At 61.9% G+C, this 23,372-nt stretch overlaps 1 protein-coding gene across 1 annotated transcript in view; it reads left to right on the top strand.

Annotated features, from left to right (window-relative positions):
- The first annotated feature begins 3,138 nt into the window (after positions 1 to 3,138).
- The window catches only part of cnga4 (cyclic nucleotide gated channel subunit alpha 4), a 184,665-nt gene continuing 164,431 nt past the window's right edge, over positions 3,139 to 23,372 (top strand). The window contains exon 1 of the mRNA XM_072475925.1: positions 3,139 to 3,425. Within this exon, the coding sequence (XP_072332026.1) occupies positions 3,139 to 3,425 (287 nt within the window). The remainder of the gene's footprint in view (positions 3,426 to 23,372) is intronic.

Raw genomic sequence — 23,372 nt, 5'->3', positions numbered from 1 at the left:
ACTGAGGGAGTGCCGCACTGTCAGAGGGTCAGTACTGAGGGAGTGCCGCACTGTCAGAGGGTCAGTACTGAGGGAGTGCTGCACTGTCAGAGGGTCAGTACTGAGGGAGTGCCGCACTGTCAGAGGGTCAGTACTGAGGGAGTGCCGCACTGTCAGAGGGTCAGTACTGAGGGAGTGCTTCACTGTCAGAGGGTCAGTACTGAGGGAGTGCTGCACTGTCAGAGGGTCAGTACTGAGGGATGCTTCACTGTCAGAGGGTCAGTACTGAGGGAGTGCTGCACTGTCAGAGGGTCAGTACTGAGGGAGTGCCGCACTGTCAGAGGGTCAGTACTGAGGGAGTGCTGCACTGTCAGAGGGTCAGTACTGAGGGAGTGCTGCACTGTTAGAGGGTCAGTACTGAGAATTAAAAAATTTAGGGCAGCACGGTAGCCTTCTGGTTAGCACAATTGCTTCACAGCTCCAGGGTCCCAGGTTCGATTCCGGCTTGGGTCACTGTCTGTGCGGAGTCTGCACGTCCTCCCCGTGTGTGCGTGGGTTTCCTCTGGGTGCTCCGGTTTCCTCCCACAGTCCAAAGATGTGCAGGTTAGGTGGATTGGCCATGATAAATTGCCCTTAGTGTCCAAAATTGCCCTTGGTGTTGGGTGGGGTTACTGGGTTATGGGGATAGGGTAGAGGTGTTGACTTTGGGTAGGGTGCTCTTTCCAAGAGCCGGTGCAGACTCGATGGGCCGAATGGCCTCCTTCTGCACTGTAATTTCTATGAGGGAGTGCTGCACTGTCAGAGGGTCAGTACAGAGGGAGTGCTGCATTGTCAGAGGGTCAGTACTGAGGGAGTGCTGCACTGTCAGAGGGTCAGTACTGAGGGAGTGCTGCACTGTCAGAGGGTCAGTACTGAGGGAGTGCTGCACTGTCAGAGGGTCAGTACTGAGGGAGTGCTGCACTGTCAGAGGGTCAGTACTGAGGGACTGCTACACTGTCAGAGGGTCAGTACTGAGGGAGTGCTGCACTGTCAGAGGGTCAGTACTGAGGGAGTGCTGCACTGTCAGAGGGTCAGTGCTGAGGGAGTGCTGCACTGTCAGAGGGTCAGTACTGAGGGAGTGCCGCACTGTCAGAGGGTCAGTACTGAGGGAGTGCTGCACTGTTAGAGGGTCAGTACTGAGGGAGTGCTGCACTGTCAGAGGGTCAGTACTGAGGGAGTGCTGCACTGTCAGAGGGTCAGTACTGAGGGAGTGCTGCACTGTCAGAGGGTCAGTACTGAGGGAGTGCCGCACTGTTAGAGGGTCAGTACTGAGGGAGTGCCGCACTGTCAGAGGGTCAGTACTGAGGGAGTGCTGCACTGTCAGAGGGTCAGTACTGAGGGAGTGCTGCACTGTCAGAGTGTCAGTACTGAGGGAGTGCTGCACTGTCAGAGGGTCAGTACTGAGGGAGTGCCGCACTGTCAGAGGGTCAGTACTGAGGGAGTGCCGCACTGTCAGAGGGACAGTACTGAGGGAGTGTCACACTGTCAGAGGGTCAGTACTGAGGGAATGCCGCACTGTCAGAGAGTCAGTACTGAGGGAGTGCTGCACTGTCAGAGGGTCAGTACTGAGGGAGTGCTGCACTGTCAGAGGGTCAGTACTGAGGGAGTGCTGCACTGTCAGAGGGCCGGTACTGAGGGAGTGCTGCACTGTCAGAGGGCCGGTACTGAGGGAGTGCTGCACTGTCATAGGGTCAGTACTGAGGGAGTGCCGCACTGTCAGAGGGTCAGTGCTGAGGGAGTGCTGCACTGTCAGAGGGTCAGTACTGAGGGAGTGCTGCACTGTCAGAGGGTCAGTACTGAGGGAGTACCGCACTGTCAGAGGGTCAGTACTGAGGGAGTGCCGCACTGTCAGAGGGACAGTACTGAGGGAGTGCTGCACTGTCAGAGGGTCAGTACTGAGGGAATGCCGCACTGTCAGAGAGTCAGTACTGAGGGAGTGCTGCACTGTCAGAGGGCCGGTACTGAGGGAGTGCTGCACTGTCAGAGAGTCAGTCCTGAGGGAGTGCTGCACTGTCAGAGGGTCAGTACTGAGGGAGTGCCGCACTGTCAGAGGGTCAGTGCTGAGGGAGTGACGCACTGGTCTGCCATTCTGATATATGTTAAATGACTGTAACTATAATTTAAAAGTGGACTCCTGCCTTGTCATTTTATTTGCCTCCAATATTTCAATTGTAAATTATTGTACGAATTGCCGGCTGCGTCGCCCCGGATTTTTCAGGTGAGCTTGGAGGTCTCTATGAGGTGTTTGGGAAACGCCCATAAGTGATCCAAAGCCCTCAGGAAAATCAAGGGAATCACGGCAAACATTTATGTCGACCGTGAAGCGCAGCCTAAATATTTTTGGAACTGCCTGGTCGCCTGACCACTGCTGGCGAGGTTGAGGCAGAACTCAGCCGTCACGAGGGCCTCAGGATCATTCGGACTGTAAAATTTGTTGATTGGGCAGCACCAGTAGTCCCTGTCCTCAAACCAGATGAAACTGTTTGGCTTTGCAGCGATTGTAAATTGATGGTAAATAGGCCCTCTCCATTGGACTTGTGTGCAAAACTAGCTGGGGTTCATTCATTTACAAAGCTTGACATGAGTCATGCATATCTTCAGCTGGAGTTAGACCCTGAGCGCAGACAAAATGTGACCATAAATATCCAGAAGGGCCTGTATGAGTACACCAGATTGCCCTTTGGTGTAGTGTCGGCCTGCGCCATTTTCCAGTGTGTCATGGAACACACTGTGGGTGGCCTGTCATGTCTGGTGGTTTATTTGGATGACTTGTTGGTCATGGGTACAATGGAACGGGAACACGTATTGGTCAGGGGTACGATGGAATGTGAACACGTATTGATCATGGGTACGATGGAATGGGAACACGTATTGGTGATGGGTACGATGGAACGGGAACACTTATTGGTCATGGGTACGATGGAATGGGAACACGTATTGGTCATGGGTAAGATGGAATGGGAACATGTATTGGTCATGGGTAAGGTGGAATGGGAACACGTATTAGTCATGGTACGATGGAATGGGAACACGTATTGGTCATGGGTAAGATGGAATGGGAACATGTATTGGTCATGGGTAAGATGGAATGGGAACAGTATTGGTCATGGGTAAGATGGAATGGGAACATGTATTGGTTATGGGTACGATGGAATGGGAACACGTCTTGGTCATGGGTACGATGGAACGGGAACACTTATTGGTCATGGGTACGATGGAATGGGAACACGTATTGGTCATGGGTACGATGGAATGGGAACACGTATTGGTCATGGGTACGATGGAATGGGAACACGTATTGGTCATGGGTACGATGGAATGGGAACACGTATTGGTCATGGGTACGATGGAATGGGAACACGTATTGGTCATGGGTATGATGGAATGGGAACACGTATTGGTCATGGGTACGATGGAACGGGAATGTGTGAGCAACCTGGACAAAGTTCTCTGCCGCTTTTCAGAATTGGGTGTTTGTTTAAAAAGAGAGAATTGTGTTTCTCGCGCCAGGGAGGTCATTTACTTCGGGTACTGGGCAGACCGGGCTGGACTACCCCCGGTGAAAGAGAAGGTGCGAGCGATCCAACAGGCCCCCACACCAGAGAACACAACTGGGCTGTGTTTGTTCACTGGGCTCATGAATTATTCTGGAAAATTCATCCCTGGATCCGCTACCTCGCTCGGCCCCCCCTGCATGTCCGGCTGAAGAAAAAACACCACAGGAAGAGGCGTTTACTAAAGTGAAGACAAAACTAATGTCATTCGGCTTACTGACACACAACAATCCCGTCACACCACGAGTGATCACGTGCGATACCTCGCCACATGGTACTGCCGCCATTTTGTCACAATGCATGGACATCGGTCGGGAGCGGCCGATTGTCTTCGCCTCCGCTGACCACTGCGGAGAGGAATTACGCCCAAATTGAGAAGGAAAGATTGGCCGTGCTTTTCACAGTCAGAAAGGTCCATCATACATGTGTGGGTGTCGCTTTACAACACTGACGGACCATAAACCGCTGTTGGGGATTCTTCCAGGAGGATAAGCTGGCCCAGCTGTCACGTCAGTGCGTGTCCGGAGATGGGCCCTCTCGTTGGCTGGGTGTGAATATGCTTTCGAGCACCGGCCTGGCACGCAGAACGCGAATGCAGATGCGTTGAGTCGGCGCCAGCTGCGACATGCCCTCCAACTCCCCCCAGAGCCGCCACGTTAAACATCTTCGACATTGTCAGTCACGGCGGCCCAAACACGTGAGTGGACTGAAACAGATCGGTTATTATTTAAGGTCTGCCGTAGTGTGCAGGGGTGAACGTCGGAAAGTGCCCAACAAGGTTAACACTTTTTCGATGACAATATCTGAGTTTAGCAGGAAGGAGACATCCTTTATGCAGGACTGGCTTCCTGCTCCTGCACATTGGACAGCACTTTATATCACACAACCTGCACAATCGACACCCAGGCCTATCAGAAATGAAAAAGCTCACCCGAACCTCCACCTGGAGCTGTGAAGCAACAGTGCTAACCACTGTGCTACCGTGCCGCCCACAAGGCACCTTGTCAAAGGCTTCCTGAAGTCCATGTAAACAACATCCACCGCCCTCCCCTCATCAATCATCTTTGTCACCGCCTCAAAAAACTCAATCAAGTTAGTGAGACACGACCTCCCCTTCACAAAACCGTGCTGTCTATCGCTAATCAGTCCATTTGTTTCCAAATGGGTATAAATCCTGTCCCTGAGAATCCTCTCCAATAATTTACCTACTCCCAACGTGAGGCTCACCGGCCTATAGTTTCCAAGATTATCCCTGCTACCTTTCTTAAACAGCGGGACCACATTAGCTATTCTCCAGTCCTCTGGGATCTCACCTCTAGCCAATGAAGATACAAAGATATCAGTTAGAACTCCAGCAGGAGGGAACGGGTGTGTGAGGGCCCAGAAATCCAGCAGGAGGGAGCGGGAGTGTGAGGGCCCAGAACTCCAGCAGGAGCGAACGGGAGGGTGAGGGCCCCCAGCAGGACGGAACGGGAGTGTGAGGGCCCCCAGCAGGAGGGAACGGGAGTGTGAGTGCCCAGAACTCCAGCAGGAGGGAACGGGAGTGTGAGAGCCCAGAACTCCAGCAGGAGGGAACGGGAGGGTGTGGGCCCAGAACTCCAGTAGGGGGAAACGGGAGTGTGAGGGCCCAGAGCTCCAGCAGGATGGAACGGGAGTGTGAGGGCCCAGAACTCCAGTAGGAGGCAACGGGAGTGTGAGGGGCCAGTCCCCCAGCAGGAGGGAATGGGAGTATGAGGGCCCCCAGCAGGACGGAACGGGAGTGTGAGGGCCCAGAACTCCAGCAGGAGGGAACGGGAGTGTGAAGGCCCAGAACACCAGTAGGGGGGAACGGGAGTGTGAGGGCCCAGAGCTCCAGCAGGAGGACCGGAGGTGTGAGGGCCCAGAACTCCAGCAGGCGGGAACAGGAGTGTGAGGGCCCAGAAGTCCAGCAGGAGGGAACGGGAGTGTGAGGGCCCAGAAGTCCAGCAGGCGGGAACAGGAGTGTGAGGGCCCAGAACTCCAGCAGGAGGGAACGGGAGTGTGAGGGCCCAGAAGTCCAGCAGGAGGGAACGGGAGTGAGGGCCCAGAGCTCCAGCAGGAGGGAACGGGTGTGTGAGGGCCCAGAACTCCAGCAGGAGGGAACAGGAGTGTGAGGGCACAGAACTCTAGCCAGAGGGAACGTGAGTGTGAGGGGCCAGTCCCACAGCAGGAGGGAATGGGAGTATGAGGGCCCCCAGCAGGAGGGAATGGGAGTATGAGGGCCCCCAGCAGGAGGGAATAGGAGTGTGAGGGCCCCCAGCAGGAGGGAATGGGAGTATGAGGGCCCCCAGCAGGAGGGAACGGGAGTGTGAGGGCCCCCAGCAGGAGGGAACGGGAGTGTGAGTGCCCAGAACTCCAGCAGGACGGAACAGGAATGTGAGGGCCCAGAACTCCAGCAGGAGGGAACGGGAGTGTGAGGGCCCAGAACTCCAGCAGGAGGGAACGGTAGTGTGTGGGCCCAGAAATCCAGCAGGAGGGAACGAGAGTGTGAGGGCCCAGAATTCCAGCAGGAGGGAACGGGAGTGAGGGCCCAGAACTCCAGCAGGAGGGAACGGGAGTGTGAGGGTCCAGAACTCCAGCAGGAGGGAACAGGAGTGTGAGGGCCCAGAACTCCAGCAGGAGGGAACGGTAGTGTGTGGGCCCAGAAATCCAGCAGGAGGGAATGAGAGTGTGAGGGCCCAGAATTCCAGCAGGAGGGAACGGGAGTGAGGGCCCAGAACTCCAGCAGGAGGGAACGGGAGTGTGAGGGTCCAGAACTCCAGCAGGAGGGAACGGGAGTGAGGGTCCAGAACTCCAGCAGGAGGGAACGGGAGTGCGAGGGCCCAGAACTCCAGCACGAGGGAACGGGAGTGCGAGGGCCCAGAACTCCAGCACGAGGGAACGGGAGTGTGAGAGCCCCCAGCAGGGAGGGAATGGGAATGTGAGGGTCCAGAACTCCAGCAGGAGGGAACGGGATTGCGAGGGCCCAGAACTCCAGCAGGAGGGAACGGGGGGGCGAGCGCCCCCAGCAGGGGGGGAATGGGAATGTGAGGGCCCAGAACTCCAGCAGGAGGGAATGGGAGTGTGAGGGCCCCCAGCAGGGGGGGAACGGGAATGTTAGGGCACAGAACTCCAGCAGGGGGGAACGAGAGTGTGAGGGCCCAGAACTCCAGCAGGAGGGAACGGGGGTGTGAGGGCCCCCATCAGGAGGGAACGGGAGTGTGAGGGTCCAGAACTACAGCAGGAGGGAAGGGGTGTTCGAGGGCCCAGATCTCCAGCAGGTGGGAACGGAAGTGTGAGGACCCAGAACTCCAGCAGGAGGGGATGGGTGTGTGAGGGCCCAGAACTCCAGCAGGAGGGAGTGGGAGTGTGAGGGCCCAGAAATCCAGCAGGAGGGAACGGGAGTGTGAGGGCCCAGAACTCCAGCAGGAGGGAACGGGAGTGTCAGGGCCCCGATCTCCAGCAGGAGGAAATGGGAGTGTGAGGGCCCAGATCTCCAGCAGGTGGGAACGGGAGTGGGAGAGCCACCAGCAGGAGAGAACGGGAGTCTGATAGCCTAGAACTCCAGCAGGAGGGAACGGGAGTGAGGGCCCAGAACTCCAGCAGGAGGGAGCGGGAGTGTGGGAGTCCCCAGCAGGAGGGAACGGGAGTCTGAGAGCCTAGAACTCCAGCAGGAGGGAACGGGAGTGTGAAGGCCCAGACCTCCAGCAGGAGGGAGCGGGAGTGTGAGGGCCCAGAACTCCAGCAGGTGGGAACGGGAGTGTGGGAGCCCCCAGCAGGAGGGAACGGGAGTCTGAGAGCCTAGAACTCCAGCAGGAGGGAACGGGAGTGTGAAGGCCCAGACCTCCAGCAGGAGGGAGCGGGAGTTTGAGGGCCCAGAAATCCAGCAGGAGCGAACGGGAGTGTGAGGGCCCAGAACACCAGCATGAGGGAACGGGAGTGTGAGGGCCCCCAGCAGGAGGAAACAAGATTGTGAATGCCCAGAACTCCAGCAGGAGGGAACAGGAGTGCGAGGGCCCAGAACTGTAGCAGGAGGGAACGGGAGTGTGAGAGCCTCCAGCAGGAGGGAACGGGTATGTGAGGGCCCAGAACTCCAGCAGGAGGGAACGGGAGTGCGAGGGACCAGAACTCCAGCAGGAGGGAACGGGAGTGTGAGCGCCCCCAGCAGGGAGGGAACGGGAGTCTGTGGGCCCCCAGTACGGGGGGAACGGGAATGTGAGGGTCCAGAACTCCAGCAGGAGGGAACGGGAGTGCGAGGGCCCAGCACTCCAGCAGGAGGGAACGGGGGGGTGAGCGCCCCCAGCAGTGGGAGAACGGGAATGTGAGGGCCCAGAACTCCAGCAGGAGGGAATGGGAGTGTGAGGGACCACAGCAGGGGGGGAACGAGAATGTGAGGGCCCAGAACTCCAGCAGGACGGAACGAGAGTGTGAGGGCCCAGAACTCCAGCAGGAGGGAACGGGGGTGTGAGGGCCCCCAGCAGGAGGGAATGGGAGTGTGAGGGTCCAGAACTTCAGCAGGAGGGAAGGGGAGTTTGAGGGCCCCCAGCAGAAGGGAACCGGAGTGTGAGGGCCTTGAGCTCCAGCAGGAGGGAACGGGAGTGAGGGCCCAGAACTCCAGCAGGAAGGAACGGGAGTGTGAGAGCCCCCAGCAGGAGGGAACGGGAGTGTGAGGGTCCAGAACTCCAGCAGGGAACGGGAGTGAGGACCCTGTACTCCAGCAGGAGGGAACGGGAGTGTCAGGGCCCCGATCTCCAGCAGGAGGAAATGGGAGTGTGAGGGCCCAGATCTCCAGCAGGTGGGAACGGGAGTGGGAGAGCCACCAGCAGGAGAGAACGGGAGTCTGAGAGCCTAGAACTCCAGCAGGAGGGAACGGGAGTGTGAAGGCCCAGACCTCCAGCAGGAGGAAACGGGAGTGTGAGGGCCCAGAAATCCAGCAGGAGGGAACGGGAGTGTGAGGGCCCAGATCTCCAGCAGGTGGGAACGGGAGTGTGGGAGCCCCCAGCAGGAGGGAACGGGAGTGAGGGCCCAGACCTCCAGCAGGAGGGAACGGGAGTGAGGGCCCAGAACTCCAGCAGGAGGGAGCGGGAGTGTGGGAGCCCCCAGCAGGAGGGAACGGGAGTCTGAGAGCCTAGAACTCCAGCAGGAGGGAACGGGAGTGTGAAGGCCCAGACCTCCAGCAGGAGGGAACGGGAGTGTGAGGGCCCAGAAATCCAGCAGGAGCGAACGGGAGTGTGAGGGCTCAGAACACCAGCAGGAGGCAACGGGAGTTTGAGGGCCCCCAGCCGGAGGGGACGGGAGTGTGAGGGCCCAGATCTCCAGCAAGAGTGAACGGGAGTGTGAGGGCCCAGAACTCCAGCAGGAGGGAACGGGAGTGTGAGGGCCCCCAGCAGGAGGAAACAAGATTGTGAATGCCCAGAACTCCAGCAGGAGGGAACAGGAGTGCGAGGGCCCAGAACTGTAGCAGGAGGGAACGGGAGTGTGAGAGCCTCCAGCAGGAGGGAACGGGAGTGTGAGAGCCTCCAGCAGGAGGGAACAGGAGTGCGAGGGCCCAGAACTCCAGCAGGAGGGAACGGGAGTGTGAGAGCCCCCAGCAGGAGGGAACGGGTATGTGAGGGCCCAGAACGCCAGCAGGAGGGAACGGGAGTGTGAGAGCCCCCAGCAGGAGGGAACAGGTATGTGAGGGCCCAAAACTCCAGCAGGAGGGAACGGGAGTGTGAGAGCCCCCAGCAGGAGGGAACAGGTATGTGAGGGCCCAGAACTCCAGCAGGAGGGAACAGGAGTATGAGGGCCCCCAGCAGGAGGGAACGGGAGTGTGAGGGCCCCCAGCAGGAAGGAACGCGAGCGTGAGCGCCCAGAACTCCAGCAGGAGCGAATGGGAGTGTGAGGACCCACAGCAGGGGGGGAACGGGAGTGTGAGAGCCCAGAACTCCAGCAGGAGGGAACGGGAGTGTGAGGGCCCCCAGCAGGAGGGAACGGGAGTGTGAGGGCCCCCAGCAGGAGGGAACGGGAGTGTGAGGGCCCCCAGCAGGGGGGAACGGGAGTGTGAGTGCCCAGAACTCCAGCAGGAGGGAACGGGAGAGTGAGGGCCTAGAACTCCAGCAGGAGGGAACGGGAGTGTGAGAGCCCAGAACTCCAGCAGGAGGGAACGGGAGGGTGTGGGCCCAGAACTCCAGCCAGAGGGAATGGGAGTGTGAGGGGCCAGTCCCCCAGCAGGAGGGAACGGGAGTGTGAGGGCCCAGAACTCCAGCAGGCGGGAACTGAAGTGAGAGGGCCCAGAACTCCAGCAGGAGGGAACGGGTGTGTGAGGGACCAGAACTCCAGCAGGAGGGAACGGGAATGTGAGGGCCCAGAACTCCAGCAGGAAGGAACGGGAGTGTGAGAGCCCCCTGCAGGTGGGAACGGGAGTGTGAGGGCCCCCAGCTGGAGGGAACGTGGGCGTGAGTGCCCCCCGCAGGAGGGAACAGGAGTGTGAGGTCCCAGAACTCCAGCAGGATGGAACGGGAGTGTGAGAGTCCCCAGCAGATGGGAACGGGAGTGTGGGGGCCCCCATCTGGAGGGAACGCGAGTGTGAGGGCCCAGAACTCCAGCAGTAGGGAACGGGAGTGTGAGGGCCTTGAACTCCAGCAGGAGGGAACGGGAGTGTGAGAGCCCAGAACTCCAGCAGGAGGGAACGGGAGTGTGAGGGCCCAGAACTCCAGCAGGAGGGAGCGGGAGTGTGGGAGTCCCCAGCAGGAGGGAACGGGAGTCTGAGAGCCTAGAACTCCAGCAGGAGGGAACGGGAGTGTGAAGGCCCAGACCTCCAGCAGGAGGGAGCGGGAGTGTGAGGGCCCAGAACTCCAGCAGGTGGGAACGGGAGTGTGGGAGCCCCCAGCAGGAGGGAACGGGAGTCTGAGAGCCTAGAACTCCAGCAGGAGGGAACGGGAGTGTGAAGGCCCAGACCTCCAGCAGGAGGGAGCGGGAGTTTGAGGGCCCAGAAATCCAGCAGGAGCGAACGGGAGTGTGAGGGCCCAGAACACCAGCATGAGGGAACGGGAGTGTGAGGGCCCCCAGCAGGAGGAAACAAGATTGTGAATGCCCAGAACTCCAGCAGGAGGGAACAGGAGTGCGAGGGCCCAGAACTGTAGCAGGAGGGAACGGGAGTGTGAGAGCCTCCAGCAGGAGGGAACGGGTATGTGAGGGCCCAGAACTCCAGCAGGAGGGAACGGGAGTGCGAGGGACCAGAACTCCAGCAGGAGGGAACGGGAGTGTGAGCGCCCCCAGCAGGGAGGGAACGGGAGTCTGTGGGCCCCCAGTACGGGGGGAACGGGAATGTGAGGGTCCAGAACTCCAGCAGGAGGGAACGGGAGTGCGAGGGCCCAGCACTCCAGCAGGAGGGAACGGGGGGGTGAGCGCCCCCAGCAGTGGGAGAACGGGAATGTGAGGGCCCAGAACTCCAGCAGGAGGGAATGGGAGTGTGAGGGACCACAGCAGGGGGGGAACGAGAATGTGAGGGCCCAGAACTCCAGCAGGACGGAACGAGAGTGTGAGGGCCCAGAACTCCAGCAGGAGGGAACGGGGGTGTGAGGGCCCCCAGCAGGAGGGAATGGGAGTGTGAGGGTCCAGAACTTCAGCAGGAGGGAAGGGGAGTTTGAGGGCCCCCAGCAGAAGGGAACGGGAGTGTGAGGGCCTTGAGCTCCAGCAGGAGGGAACGGGAGTGAGGGCCCAGAACTCCAGCAGGAAGGAACGGGAGTGTGAGAGCCCCCAGCAGGAGGGAACGGGAGTGTGAGGGTCCAGAACTCCAGCAGGGAACGGGAGTGAGGACCCTGTACTCCAGCAGGAGCGAACGGGAGTGTCAGGGCCCCGATCTCCAGCAGGAGGAAATGGGAGTGTGAGGGCCCAGATCTCCAGCAGGTGGGAACGGGAGTGGGAGAGCCACCAGCAGGAGAGAACGGGAGTCTGAGAGCCTAGAACTCCAGCAGGAGGGAACGGGAGTGTGAAGGCCCAGAAATCCAGCAGGAGGGAACGGGAGTGTGAGGGCCCAGATCTCCAGCAGGTGGGAACGGGAGTGTGGGAGCCCCCAGCAGGAGGGAACGGGAGTGAGGGCCCAGACCTCCAGCAGGAGGGAACGGGAGTGAGGGCCCAGAACTCCAGCAGGAGGGAGCGGGAGTGTGGGAGCCCCCAGCAGGAGGGAACGGGAGTCTGAGAGCCTAGAACTCCAGCAGGAGGGAACGGGAGTGTGAAGGCCCAGACCTCCAGCAGGAGGGAACGGGAGTGTGAGGGCCCAGAAATCCAGCAGGAGCGAACGGGAGTGTGAGGGCTCAGAACACCAGCAGGAGGCAACGGGAGTTTGAGGGCCCCCAGCCGGAGGGGACGGGAGTGTGAGGGCCCAGATCTCCAGCAAGAGTGAACGGGAGTGTGAGGGCCCAGAACACCAGCATGAGGGAACGGGAGTGTGAGGGCCCCCAGCAGGAGGAAACAAGATTGTGAATGCCCAGAACTCCAGCAGGAGGGAACAGGAGTGCGAGGGCCCAGAACTGCAGCAGGAGGGAACGGGAGTGTGAGAGCCTCCAGCAGGAGGGAACGGGAGTGTGAGAGCCTCCAGCAGGAGGGAACAGGAGTGCGAGGGCCCAGAACTCCAGCAGGAGGGAACGGGAGTGTGAGAGCCCCCAGCAGGAGGGAACGGGTATGTGAGGGCCCAGAACGCCAGCAGGAGGGAACAGGAGTATGAGGGCCCCCAGCAGGAGGGAACAGGTATGTGAGGGCCCAGAACTCCAGCAGGAGGGAACAGGAGTATGAGGGCCCCCAGCAGGAAGGAACGCGAGCGTGAGTGCCCAGAACTCCAGCAGGAGCGAATGGGAGTGTGAGGACGCACAGCAGGGGGGGAACGGGAGTGAGAGAGCCCAGAACTCCAGCAGGAGGGAACGGGAGTGTGAGGGCCCCCAGCAGGAGGGAACGGGAGTGTGAGGGCCCCCAGCAGGAGGGAACGGGAGTGTGAGGGCCCCCAGCAGGGGGGAACAGGAGTGTGAGTGCCCAGAACTCCAGCAGGAGGGAACGGGAGAGTGAGGGCCTAGAACTCCAGCAGGAGGGAACGGGAGTGTGAGAGCCCAGAACTCCAGCAGGAGGGAACGGGAGGGTGTGGGCCCAGAACTCCAGCCAGAGGGAATGGGAGTGTGAGGGGCCAGTCCCCCAGCAGGAGGGAACGGGAGTGTGAGGGCCCAGAACTCCAGCAGGCGGGAACTGAAGTGAGAGGGCCCAGAACTCCAGCAGGAGGGAACGGGTGTGTGAGGGACCAGAACTCCAGCAGGAGGGAACGGGAATGTGAGGGCCCAGAACTCCAGCAGGAAGGAACGGGAGTGTGAGAGCCCCCTGCAGGTGGGAACGGGAGTGTGAGGGCCCCCAGCTGGAGGGAACGTGGGCGTGAGTGCCCCCCGCAGGAGGGAACAGGAGTGTGAGGTCCCAGAACTCCAGCAGGAGGAAACGGGAGTGTGAGGGCCCAGAAATCCAGCAGGAGGGAACGGGAGTGTGAGGGCCCAGATCTCCAGCAGGTGGGAACGGGAGTGTGGGAGCCCCCAGCAGGAGGGAACGGGAGTGAGGGCCCAGACCTCCAGCAGGAGGGAACGGGAGTGAGGGCCCAGAACTCCAGCAGGAGGGAGCGGGAGTGTGGGAGCCCCCAGCAGGAGGGAACGGGAGTCTGAGAGCCTAGAACTCCAGCAGGAGGGAACGGGAGTGTGAAGGCCCAGACCTCCAGCAGGAGGGAACGGGAGTGTGAGGGCCCAGAAATCCAGCAGGAAGGAACGGGAGTGTGAGAGCCCCAGCAGGTGGGAACGGGAGTGTGGGGGCCCCCATCTGGAGGGAACGCGAGTGTGAGGGCCCAGAACTCCAGCAGTAGGGAACGGGAGTGTGAGGGCCTTGAACTCCAGCAGGAGGGAACGGGAGTGTGAGAGCCCAGAACTCCAGCAGGAGGGAACGGGAGTGCGAGGGCCCAGAACTCCAGCAGGAGGGAACGGGAGTGTGAGGGCCCAGAACTCCAGCAGGAGGGAACGGGAGTGTGAGGGCCCAGGACTCCAGCAGGAGGGAACTGGAGTGTGAGGGCCCAGAACTCCAGCAGGAGGGAGCGGGAGTGTGGGAGTCCCCAGCAGGAGGGAACGGGAGTCTGAGAGCCTAGAACTCCAGCAGGAGGGAACGGGAGTGTGAAGGCCCAGACCTCCAGCAGGATGGGAGCGGGAGTGTGAGGGCCCAGAACTCCAGCAGGTGGGAACGGGAGTGTGGGAGCCCCCAGCAGGAGGGAACGGGAGTCTGAGAGCCTAGAACTCCAGCAGGAGGGAACGGGAGTGTGAAGGCCCAGACCTCCAGCAGGAGGGAGCGGGAGTTTGAGGGCCCAGAAATCCAGCAGGAGCGAACGGGAGTGTGAGGGCCCAGAACACCAGCATGAGGGAACGGGAGTGTGAGGGCCCCCAGCAGGAGGAAACAAGATTGTGAATGCCCAGAACTCCAGCAGGAGGGAACAGGAGTGCGAGGGCCCAGAACTGTAGCAGGAGGGAACGGGAGTGTGAGAGCCTCCAGCAGGAGGGAACGGGTATGTGAGGGCCCAGAACTCCAGCAGGAGGGAACGGGAGTGCGAGGGACCAGAACTCCAGCAGGAGGGAACGGGAGTGTGAGCGCCCCCAGCAGGGAGGGAACGGGAGTCTGTGGGCCCCCAGTACGGGGGGAACGGGAATGTGAGGGTCCAGAACTCCAGCAGGAGGGAACGGGAATGTGAGGGCCCAGAACTCCAGCAGGAGGGAATGGGAGTGTGAGGGACCACAGCAGGGGGGGAACGAGAATGTGAGGGCCCAGAACTCCAGCAGGACGGAACGAGAGTGTGAGGGCCCAGAACTCCAGCAGGAGGGAACGGGGGTGTGAGGGCCCCCAGCAGGAGGGAATGGGAGTGTGAGGGTCCAGAACTTCAGCAGGAGGGAAGGGGAGTTTGTGGGCCCCCAGCAGAAGGGAACGGGAGTGTGAGGGCCTTGAGCTCCAGCAGGAGGGAACGGGAGTGAGTGCCCAGAACTCCAGCAGGAAGGAACGGGAGTGTGAGAGCCCCCAGCAGGAGGGAACGGGAGTGTGAGGGTCCAGAACTCCAGCAGGGAACGGGAGTGAGGACCCTGTACTCCAGCAGGAGGGAACGGGAGTGTCAGGGCCCCGATCTCCAGCAGGAGGAAATGGGAGTGTGAGGGCCCAGATCTCCAGCAGGTGGGAACGGGAGTGGGAGAGCCACCAGCAGGAGAGAACGGGAGTCTGAGAGCCTAGAACTCCAGCAGGAGGGAACGGGAGTGTGAAGGCCCAGACCTCCAGCAGGAGGAAACGGGAGTGTGAGGGCCCAGAAATCCAGCAGGAGGGAACGGGAGTGTGAGGGCCCAGATCTCCAGCAGGTGGGAACGGGAGTGTGGGAGCCCCCAGCAGGAGGGAACGGGAGTGAGGGCCCAGACCTCCAGCAGGAGGGAACGGGAGTGAGGGCCCAGAACTCCAGCAGGAGGGAAGGGGAGTTTGTGGGCCCCCAGCAGGAGGGAACGGGAGTGAGGGCCCAGAACTTCAGCAGGAGGGAAGGGGAGTTTGTGGGCCCCCAGCAGAAGGGAACGGGAGTGTGAGGGCCTTGAGCTCCAGCAGGAGGGAACGGGAGTGAGTGCCCAGAACTCCAGCAGGAAGGAACGGGAGTGTGAGAGCCCCCAGCAGGAGGGAACGGGAGTGTGAGGGTCCAGAACTCCAGCAGGGAACGGGAGTGAGGACCCTGTACTCCAGCAGGAGGGAACGGGAGTGTCAGGGCCCCGATCTCCAGCAGGAGGAAATGGGAGTGTGAGGGCCCAGATCTCCAGCAGGTGGGAACGGGAGTGGGAGAGCCACCAGCAGGAGAGAACGGGAGTCTGAGAGCCTAGAACTCCAGCAGGAGGGAACGGGAGTGTGAAGGCCCAGACCTCCAGCAGGAGGAAACGGGAGTGTGAGGGCCCAGAAATCCAGCAGGAGGGAACGGGAGTGTGAGGGCCCAGATCTCCAGCAGGTGGGAACGGGAGTGTGGGAGCCCCCAGCAGGAGGGAACGGGAGTGAGGGCCCAGACCTCCAGCAGGAGGGAACGGGAGTGAGGGCCCAGAACTCCAGCAGGAGGGAGCGGGAGTGTGGGAGCCCCCAGCAGGAGGGAACGGGAGTCTGAGAGCCTAGAACTCCAGCAGGAGGGAACGGGAGTGTGAAGGCCCAGACCTCCAGCAGGAGGGAACGGGAGTGTGAGGGCCCAGAAATCCAGCAGGAGCGAACGGGAGTGTCAGGGCTCAGAACACCAGCAGGAGGCAACGGGAGTTTGAGGGCCCCCAGCCGGAGGGGACGGGAGTGTGAGGGCCCAGATCTCCAGCAAGAGTGAACGGGAGTGTGAGGGCCCAGAACACCAGCATGAGGGAACGGGAGTGTGAGGGCCCCCAGCAGGAGGAAACAAGATTGTGAATGCCCAGAACTCCAGCAGGAGGGAACAGGAGTGCGAGGGCCCAGAACTGTAGCAGGAGGGAACGGGAGTGTGAGAGCCTCCAGCAGGAGGGAACGGGAGTGTGAGAGCCTCCAGCAGGAGGGAACAGGAGTGCGAGGGCCCAGAACTCCAGCAGGAGGGAACGGGAGTGTGAGAGCCCCCAGCAGGAGGGAACGGGTATGTGAGGGCCCAGAACGCCAGCAGGAGGGAACGGGAGTGTGAGAGCCCCCAGCAGGAGGGAACAGGTATGTGAGGGCCCAAAACTCCAGCAGGAGGGAACGGGAGTGTGAGAGCCCCCAGCAGGAGGGAACAGGTATGTGAGGGCCCAGAACTCCAGCAGGAGGGAACAGGAGTATGAGGGCCCCCAGCAGGAGGGAACGGGAGTGTGAGGGCCCCCAGCAGGAAGGAACGCGAGCGTGAGTGCCCAGAACTCCAGCAGGAGCGAATGGGAGTGTGAGGACCCACAGCAGGGGGGAAACGGGAGTGTGAGAGCCCAGAACTCCAGCAGGAGGGAACGGGAGTGTGAGGGCCCCCAGCAGGAGGGAACGGGAGTGTGAGGGCCCCCAGCAGGAGGGAACGGGAGTGTGAGGGCCCCCAGCAGGGGGGAACAGGAGTGTGAGTGCCCAGAACTCCAGCAGGAGGGAACGGGAGAGTGAGGGCCTAGAACTCCAGCAGGAGGGAACGGGAGTGTGAGAGCCCAGAACTCCAGCAGGAGGGAACGGGAGCGTGTGGGCCCAGAACTCCAGCCAGAGGGAATGGGAGTGTGAGGGGCCAGTCCCCCAGCAGGAGGGAACGGGAGTGTGAGGGCCCAGAACTCCAGCAGGCGGGAACTGAAGTGAGAGGGCCCAGAACTCCAGCAGGAGGGAACGGGTGTGTGAGGGACCAGAACTCCAGCAGGAGGGAACGGGAATGTGATGGCCCAGAACTCCAGCAGGAAGGAACGGGAGTGTGAGAGCCCCCTGCAGGTGGGAACGGGAGTGTGAGGGCCCCCAGCTGGAGGGAACGTGGGCGTGAGTGCCCCCCGCAGGAGGGAACAGGAGTGTGAGGTCCCAGAACTCCAGCAGGAAGGAACGGGAGTGTGAGAGTCCCCAGCAGGTGGGAACGGGAGTGTGGGGGCCCCCATCTGGAGGGAACGCGAGTGTGAGGGCCCAGAACTCCAGCAGTAGGGAACGGGAGTGCGAGGGCCCAGAACTCCAGCAGGAGGGAACGGGAGTGTGAGGGCCCCCAGCAGGAGGGAACGGGAGTGTGAGGGCCCCCAGCAGGAAGGAACGCGAGCGTGAGCGCCCAGAACTCCAGCAGGAGCGAATGGGAGTGTGAGGACCCACAGCAGGGGGGAACGGGAGTGTGAGAGCCCAGAACTCCAGCAGGAGGGAACGGGAGTGTGAGGGCCCCCAGCAGGAGGGAACGGGAGTGTGAGGGGCCCCAGCAGGAGGGAACGGGAGTGTGAGGGCCCCCAGCAGGGGGGAACGGGAGTGTGAGTGCCCAGAACTCCAGCAGGAGGGAACGGGAGAGTGAGGGCCTAGAACTCCAGCAGGAGGGAACGGGAGGGTGTGGGCCCAGAACTCCAGCCAGAGGGAATGGGAGTGTGAGGGGCCAGTCCCCCAGCAGGAGGGAACGGGAGTGTGAGGGCCCAGAACTCCAGCAGGCGGGAACTGAAGTGAGAGGGCCCAGAACTCCAGCAGGAGGGAACGGGTGTGTGAGGGACCAGAACTCCAGCAGGAGGGAACGGGAATGTGAGGGCCCAGAACTCCAGCAGGAAGGAACGGGAGTGTGAGAGCCCCCTGCAGGTGGGAACAGGAGTGTGAGGGCCCCCAGCTGGAGGGAACGTGGGCGTGAGTGCCCCCCGCAGGAGGGAACAGGAGTGTGAGGTCCCAGAACTCCAGCAGGAAGGAACGGGAGTGTGAGAGTCCCCAGCAGGTGGGAACGGGAGTGTGGGGGCCCCCATCTGGAGGGAACGCGAGTGTGAGGGCCCAGCACTCCAGCAGTAGGGAACGGGAGTGTGAGGGCCTTGAACTCCAGCAGGAGGGAACGGGAGTGTGAGAGCCCAGAACTCCAGCAGGAGGGAACGGGAGTGCGAGGGCCCAGAACTCCAGCAGGAGGGAACGGGAGTGTGAGGGCCCAGAACTCCAGCAGGAGGGAACGGGAGTGTGAGGGCCCAGGACTCCAGCAGGAGGGAACGGGAGTCTGAGAGCCTAGAACTCCAGCAGGAGGGAACGGGAGTGTGAAGGCCCAGACCTCCAGCAGGAGGGAGCGGGAGTGTGAGGGCCCAGAACTCCAGCAGGTGGGAACGGGAGTGTGGGAGCCCCCAGCAGGAGGGAACGGGAGTCTGAGAGCCTAGAACTCCAGCAGGAGGGAACGGGAGTGTGAAGGCCCAGACCTCCAGCAGGAGGGAGCGGGAGTTTGAGGGCCCAGAAATCCAGCAGGAGCGAACGGGAGTGTGAGGGCCCAGAACACCAGCATGAGGGAACGGGAGTGTGAGGGCCCCCAGCAGGAGGAAACAAGATTGTGAATGCCCAGAACTCCAGCAGGAGGGAACAGGAGTGCGAGGGCCCAGAACTGTAGCAGGAGGGAACGGGAGTGTGAGAGCCTCCAGCAGGAGGGAACGGGTATGTGAGGGCCCAGAACTCCAGCAGGAGGGAACGGGAGTGCGAGGGACCAGAACTCCAGCAGGAGGGAACGGGAGTGTGAGCGCCCCCAGCAGGGAGGGAACGGGAGTCTGTGGGCCCCCAGTACGGGGGGAACGGGAATGTGAGGGTCCAGAACTCCAGCAGGAGGGAACGGGAGTGCGAGGGCCCAGCACTCCAGCAGGAGGGAACGGGGGGGGTGAGCGCCCCCAGCAGTGGGAGAACGGGAATGTGAGGGCCCAGAACTCCAGCAGGAGGGAATGGGAGTGTGAGGGACCACAGCAGGGGGGGAACGAGAATGTGAGGGCCCAGAACTCCAGCAGGACGGAACGAGAGTGTGAGGGCCCAGAACTCCAGCAGGAGGGAACGGGGGTGTGAGGGCCCCCAGCAGGAGGGAATGGGAGTGTGAGGGTCCAGAACTTCAGCAGGAGGGAAGGGGAGTTTGAGGGCCCCCAGCAGAAGGGAACGGGAGTGTGAGGGCCTTGAGCTCCAGCAGGAGGGAACGGGAGTGAGGGCCCAGAACTCCAGCAGGAAGGAACGGGAGTGTGAGAGCCCCCAGCAGGAGGGAACGGGAGTGTGAGGGTCCAGAACTCCAGCAGGGAACGGGAGTGAGGACCCTGTACTCCAGCAGGAGGGAACGGGAGTGTCAGGGCCCCGATCTCCAGCAGGAGGAAATGGGAGTGTGAGGGCCCAGATCTCCAGCAGGTGGGAACGGGAGTGGGAGAGCCACCAGCAGGAGAGAACGGGAGTCTGAGAGCCTAGAACTCCAGCAGGAGGGAACGGGAGTGTGAAGGCCCAGACCTCCAGCAGGAGGAAACGGGAGTGTGAGGGCCCAGAAATCCAGCAGGAGGGAACGGGAGTGTGAGGGCCCAGATCTCCAGCAGGTGGGAACGGGAGTGTGGGAGCCCCCAGTAGGAGGGAACGGGAGTGAGGGCCCAGACCTCCAGCAGGAGGGAACGGGAGTGAGGGCCCAGAACTCCAGCAGGAGGGAGCGGGAGTGTGGGAGCCCCCAGCAGGAGGGAACGGGAGTCTGAGAGCCTAGAACTCCAGCAGGAGGGAACGGGAGTGTGAAGGCCCAGACCTCCAGCAGGAGGGAACGGGAGTGTGAGGGCCCAGAAATCCAGCAGGAGCGAACGGGAGTGTCAGGGCTCAGAACACCAGCAGGAGGCAACGGGAGTTTGAGGGCCCCCAGCCGGAGGGGACGGGAGTGTGAGGGCCCAGATCTCCAGCAAGAGTGAACGGGAGTGTGAGGGCCCAGAACACCAGCATGAGGGAACGGGAGTGTGAGGGCCCCCAGCAGGAGGAAACAAGATTGTGAATGCCCAGAACTCCAGCAGGAGGGAACAGGAGTGCGAGGGCCCAGAACTGTAGCAGGAGGGAACGGGAGTGTGAGAGCCTCCAGCAGGAGGGAACGGGAGTGTGAGAGCCTCCAGCAGGAGGGAACAGGAGTGCGAGGGCCCAGAACTCCAGCAGGAGGGAACGGGAGTGTGAGAGCCCCCAGCAGGAGGGAACGGGTATGTGAGGGCCCAGAACGCCAGCAGGAGGGAACGGGAGTGTGAGAGCCCCCAGCAGGAGGGAACAGGTATGTGAGGGCCCAAAACTCCAGCAGGAGGGAACGGGAGTGTGAGAGCCCCCAGCAGGAGGGAACAGGTATGTGAGGGCCCAGAACTCCAGCAGGAGGGAACAGGAGTATGAGGGCCCCCAGCAGGAGGGAACGGGAGTGTGAGGGCCCCCAGCAGGAAGGAACGCGAGCGTGAGTGCCCAGAACTCCAGCAGGAGCGAATGGGAGTGTGAGGACCCACAGCAGGGGGGGAACGGGAGTGTGAGAGCCCAGAACTCCAGCAGGAGGGAACGGGAGTGTGAGGGCCCCCAGCAGGAGGGAACGGGAGTGTGAGGGCCCCCAGCAGGAGGGAACGGGAGTGTGAGGGCCCCCAGCAGGGGGGAACAGGAGTGTGAGTGCCCAGAACTCCAGCAGGAGGGAACGAGAGAGTGAGGGCCTAGAACTCCAGCAGGAGGGAACGGGAGTGTGAGAGCCCAGAACTCCAGCAGGAGGGAACGGGAGGGTGTGGGCCCAGAACTCCAGCCAGAGGGAATGGGAGTGTGAGGGGCCAGTCCCCCAGCAGGAGGGAACGGGAGTGTGAGGGCCCAGAACTCCAGCAGGCGGGAACTGAAGTGAGAGGGCCCAGAACTCCAGCAGGAGGGAACGGGTGTGTGAGGGGCAGCACGGTAGCATGGTGGTTAGCACAATTGCTTCACAGCTCCAGGGTCCCAGGTTCGATTCCGGCTTGGGTCACTGTCTGTGCGGAGTTTGCACATCCTCCCCGTGTGTGCGTGGGTTTCCTCCGGGTTCTCCGGTTTCCTCCCACAGTCCAAAGATGTGCGGGTTAGGTGGATTGGCCATGCTAAATTGCCCATAGTGTCCAAAATTGCCCGTAGGGTGGGGTTACTGGGTTATGGGGATTAGGTGGGGTTACTGGGGATAGGGTGGAGGTTTGGACCTTCGGTAGGGTGCTCTTTCCAAGAGCCGGTGCAGACTCGATGGGCCGAATGGCCTCCTTCTGCACTGTAAATTCTATGTCTATGTCTATGTCTAACTCCAGCAGGAGGGAACGGGAATGTGATGGCCCAGAACTCCAGCAGGAAGGAACGGGAGTGTGAGAGCCCCCTGCAGGTGGGAACGGGAGTGTGAGGGCCCCCAGCTGGAGGGAACGTGGGCGTGAGTGCCCCCCGCAGGAGGGAACAGGAGTGTGAGGTCCCAGAACTCCAGCAGGAAGGAACGGGAGTGTGAGAGTCCCCAGCAGGTGGGAACGGGAGTGTGGGGGCCCCCATCTGGAGGGAACGCGAGTGTGAGGGCCCAGAACTCCAGCAGTAGGGAACGGGAGTGCGAGGGCCCAGAACTCCAGCAGGAGGGAACGGGAGTGTGAGGGCCTAGAACTCCAGCAGGAGGGAACGGGAGTGTGAGGGCCCCCAGCAGGAGGGAACGGGAGTGTGAGGGCCCCCAGCAGGAGGGAACGGGAGTGTGAGGGCCCCCAGCAGGGGGGAACAGGAGTGTGAGTGCCCAGAACTCCAGCAGGAGGGAACGGGAGAGTGAGGGCCTAGAACTCCAGCAGGAGGGAACGGGAGTGTGAGAGCCCAGAACTCCAGCAGGAGGGAACGGGAGGGTGTGGGCCCAGAACTCCAGCCAGAGGGAATGGGAGTGTGAGGGGCCAGTCCCCCAGCAGGAGGGAACGGGAGTGTGAGGGCCCAGAACTCCAGCAGGCGGGAACTGAAGTGAGAGGGCCCAGAACTCCAGCAGGAGGGAACGGGTGTGTGAGGGACCAGAACTCCAGCAGGAGGGAACGGGAATGTGATGGCCCAGAACTCCAGCAGGAAGGAACGGGAGTGTGAGAGCCCCCTGCAGGTGGGAACGGGAGTGTGAGGGCCCCCAGCTGGAGGGAACGTGGGCGTGAGTGCCCCCCGCAGGAGGGAACAGGAGTGTGAGGTCCCAGAACTCCAGCAGGAAGGAACGGGAGTGTGAGAGTCCCCAGCAGGTGGGAACGGGAGTGTGGGGGCCCCCATCTGGAGGGAACGCGAGTGTGAGGGCCCAGAACTCCAGCAGTAGGGAACGGGAGTGCGAGGGCCCAGAACTCCAGCAGGAGGGAACGGGAGTGTGAGGGCCCAGGACTCCAGCAGGAGGGAACTGGAGTGTGAGGGCCCAGAACTCCAGCAGGGGGGAACGGGAGTGTGAGGGCCCAGAACTCCAGCAGGAGGGAACGGGAGTGTGAGGGCCCAGGACTCCAGCAGGAGGGAACGGGAGTGTGAGGACCCAGAACCCCAGCAGGAGGGAACGGGAGTGTGAGGGCCCAGAACTCCAGCAGGAGGGAACGGGAGTGTGAGGACCCAGAACTCCAGCAGGAGGGAACGGGAGTGTGAGGGCCCAGAACCCCAGCAGATGGGAACGGGAGTGTGAGGACCCAGAACCCCAGCAGGAGGGAACGGGAGTGTGAGGGCCCAGGACTCCAGCAGGAGGGAACGGGAGTGTGAGGGCCCAGAACTCCAGCAGGAAGGAACGGGAGTGTGAGAGCCCCCTGCAGGTGGGAACGGGAGTGTGAGGGCCCCCAGCTGGAGGGAACGTGGGCGTGAGTGCCCCCCGCAGGAGGGAACAGGAGTGTGAGGTCCCAGAACTCCAGCAGGAAGGAACGGGAGTGTGAGAGTCCCCAGCAGGTGGGAACGGGAGTGTGGGGGCCCCCATCTGGAGGGAACGCGAGTGTGAGGGCCCAGAACTCCAGCAGTAGGGAACGGGAGTGCGAGGGCCCAGAACTCCAGCAGGAGGGAACGGGAGTGTGAGGGCCCAGGACTCCAGCAGGAGGGAACTGGAGTGTGAGGGCCCAGAACTCCAGCAGGGGGGAACGGGAGTGTGAGGGCCCAGAACTCCAGCAGGAGGGAACGGGAGTGTGAGGGCCCAGGACTCCAGCAGGAGGGAACGGGAGTGTGAGGACCCAGAACCCCAGCAGGAGGGAACGGGAGTGTGAGGGCCCAGAACTCCAGCAGGAGGGAACGGGAGTGTGAGGACCCAGAACTCCAGCAGGAGGGAACGGGAGTGTGAGGGCCCAGAACCCCAGCAGATGGGAACGGGAGTGTGAGGACCCAGAACCCCAGCAGGAGGGAACGGGAGTGTGAGGGCCCAGGACTCCAGCAGGAGGGAACGGGAGTGTGAGGGCCCAGATCTCCAGCAGA

This window comes from Scyliorhinus torazame, chromosome 15 (genome assembly GCF_047496885.1).
Source record: "Scyliorhinus torazame isolate Kashiwa2021f chromosome 15, sScyTor2.1, whole genome shotgun sequence".
Lineage (NCBI taxonomy): Eukaryota > Metazoa > Chordata > Chondrichthyes > Carcharhiniformes > Scyliorhinidae > Scyliorhinus > Scyliorhinus torazame.
This window is presented reverse-complemented; position numbering and strand designations above follow the sequence as displayed.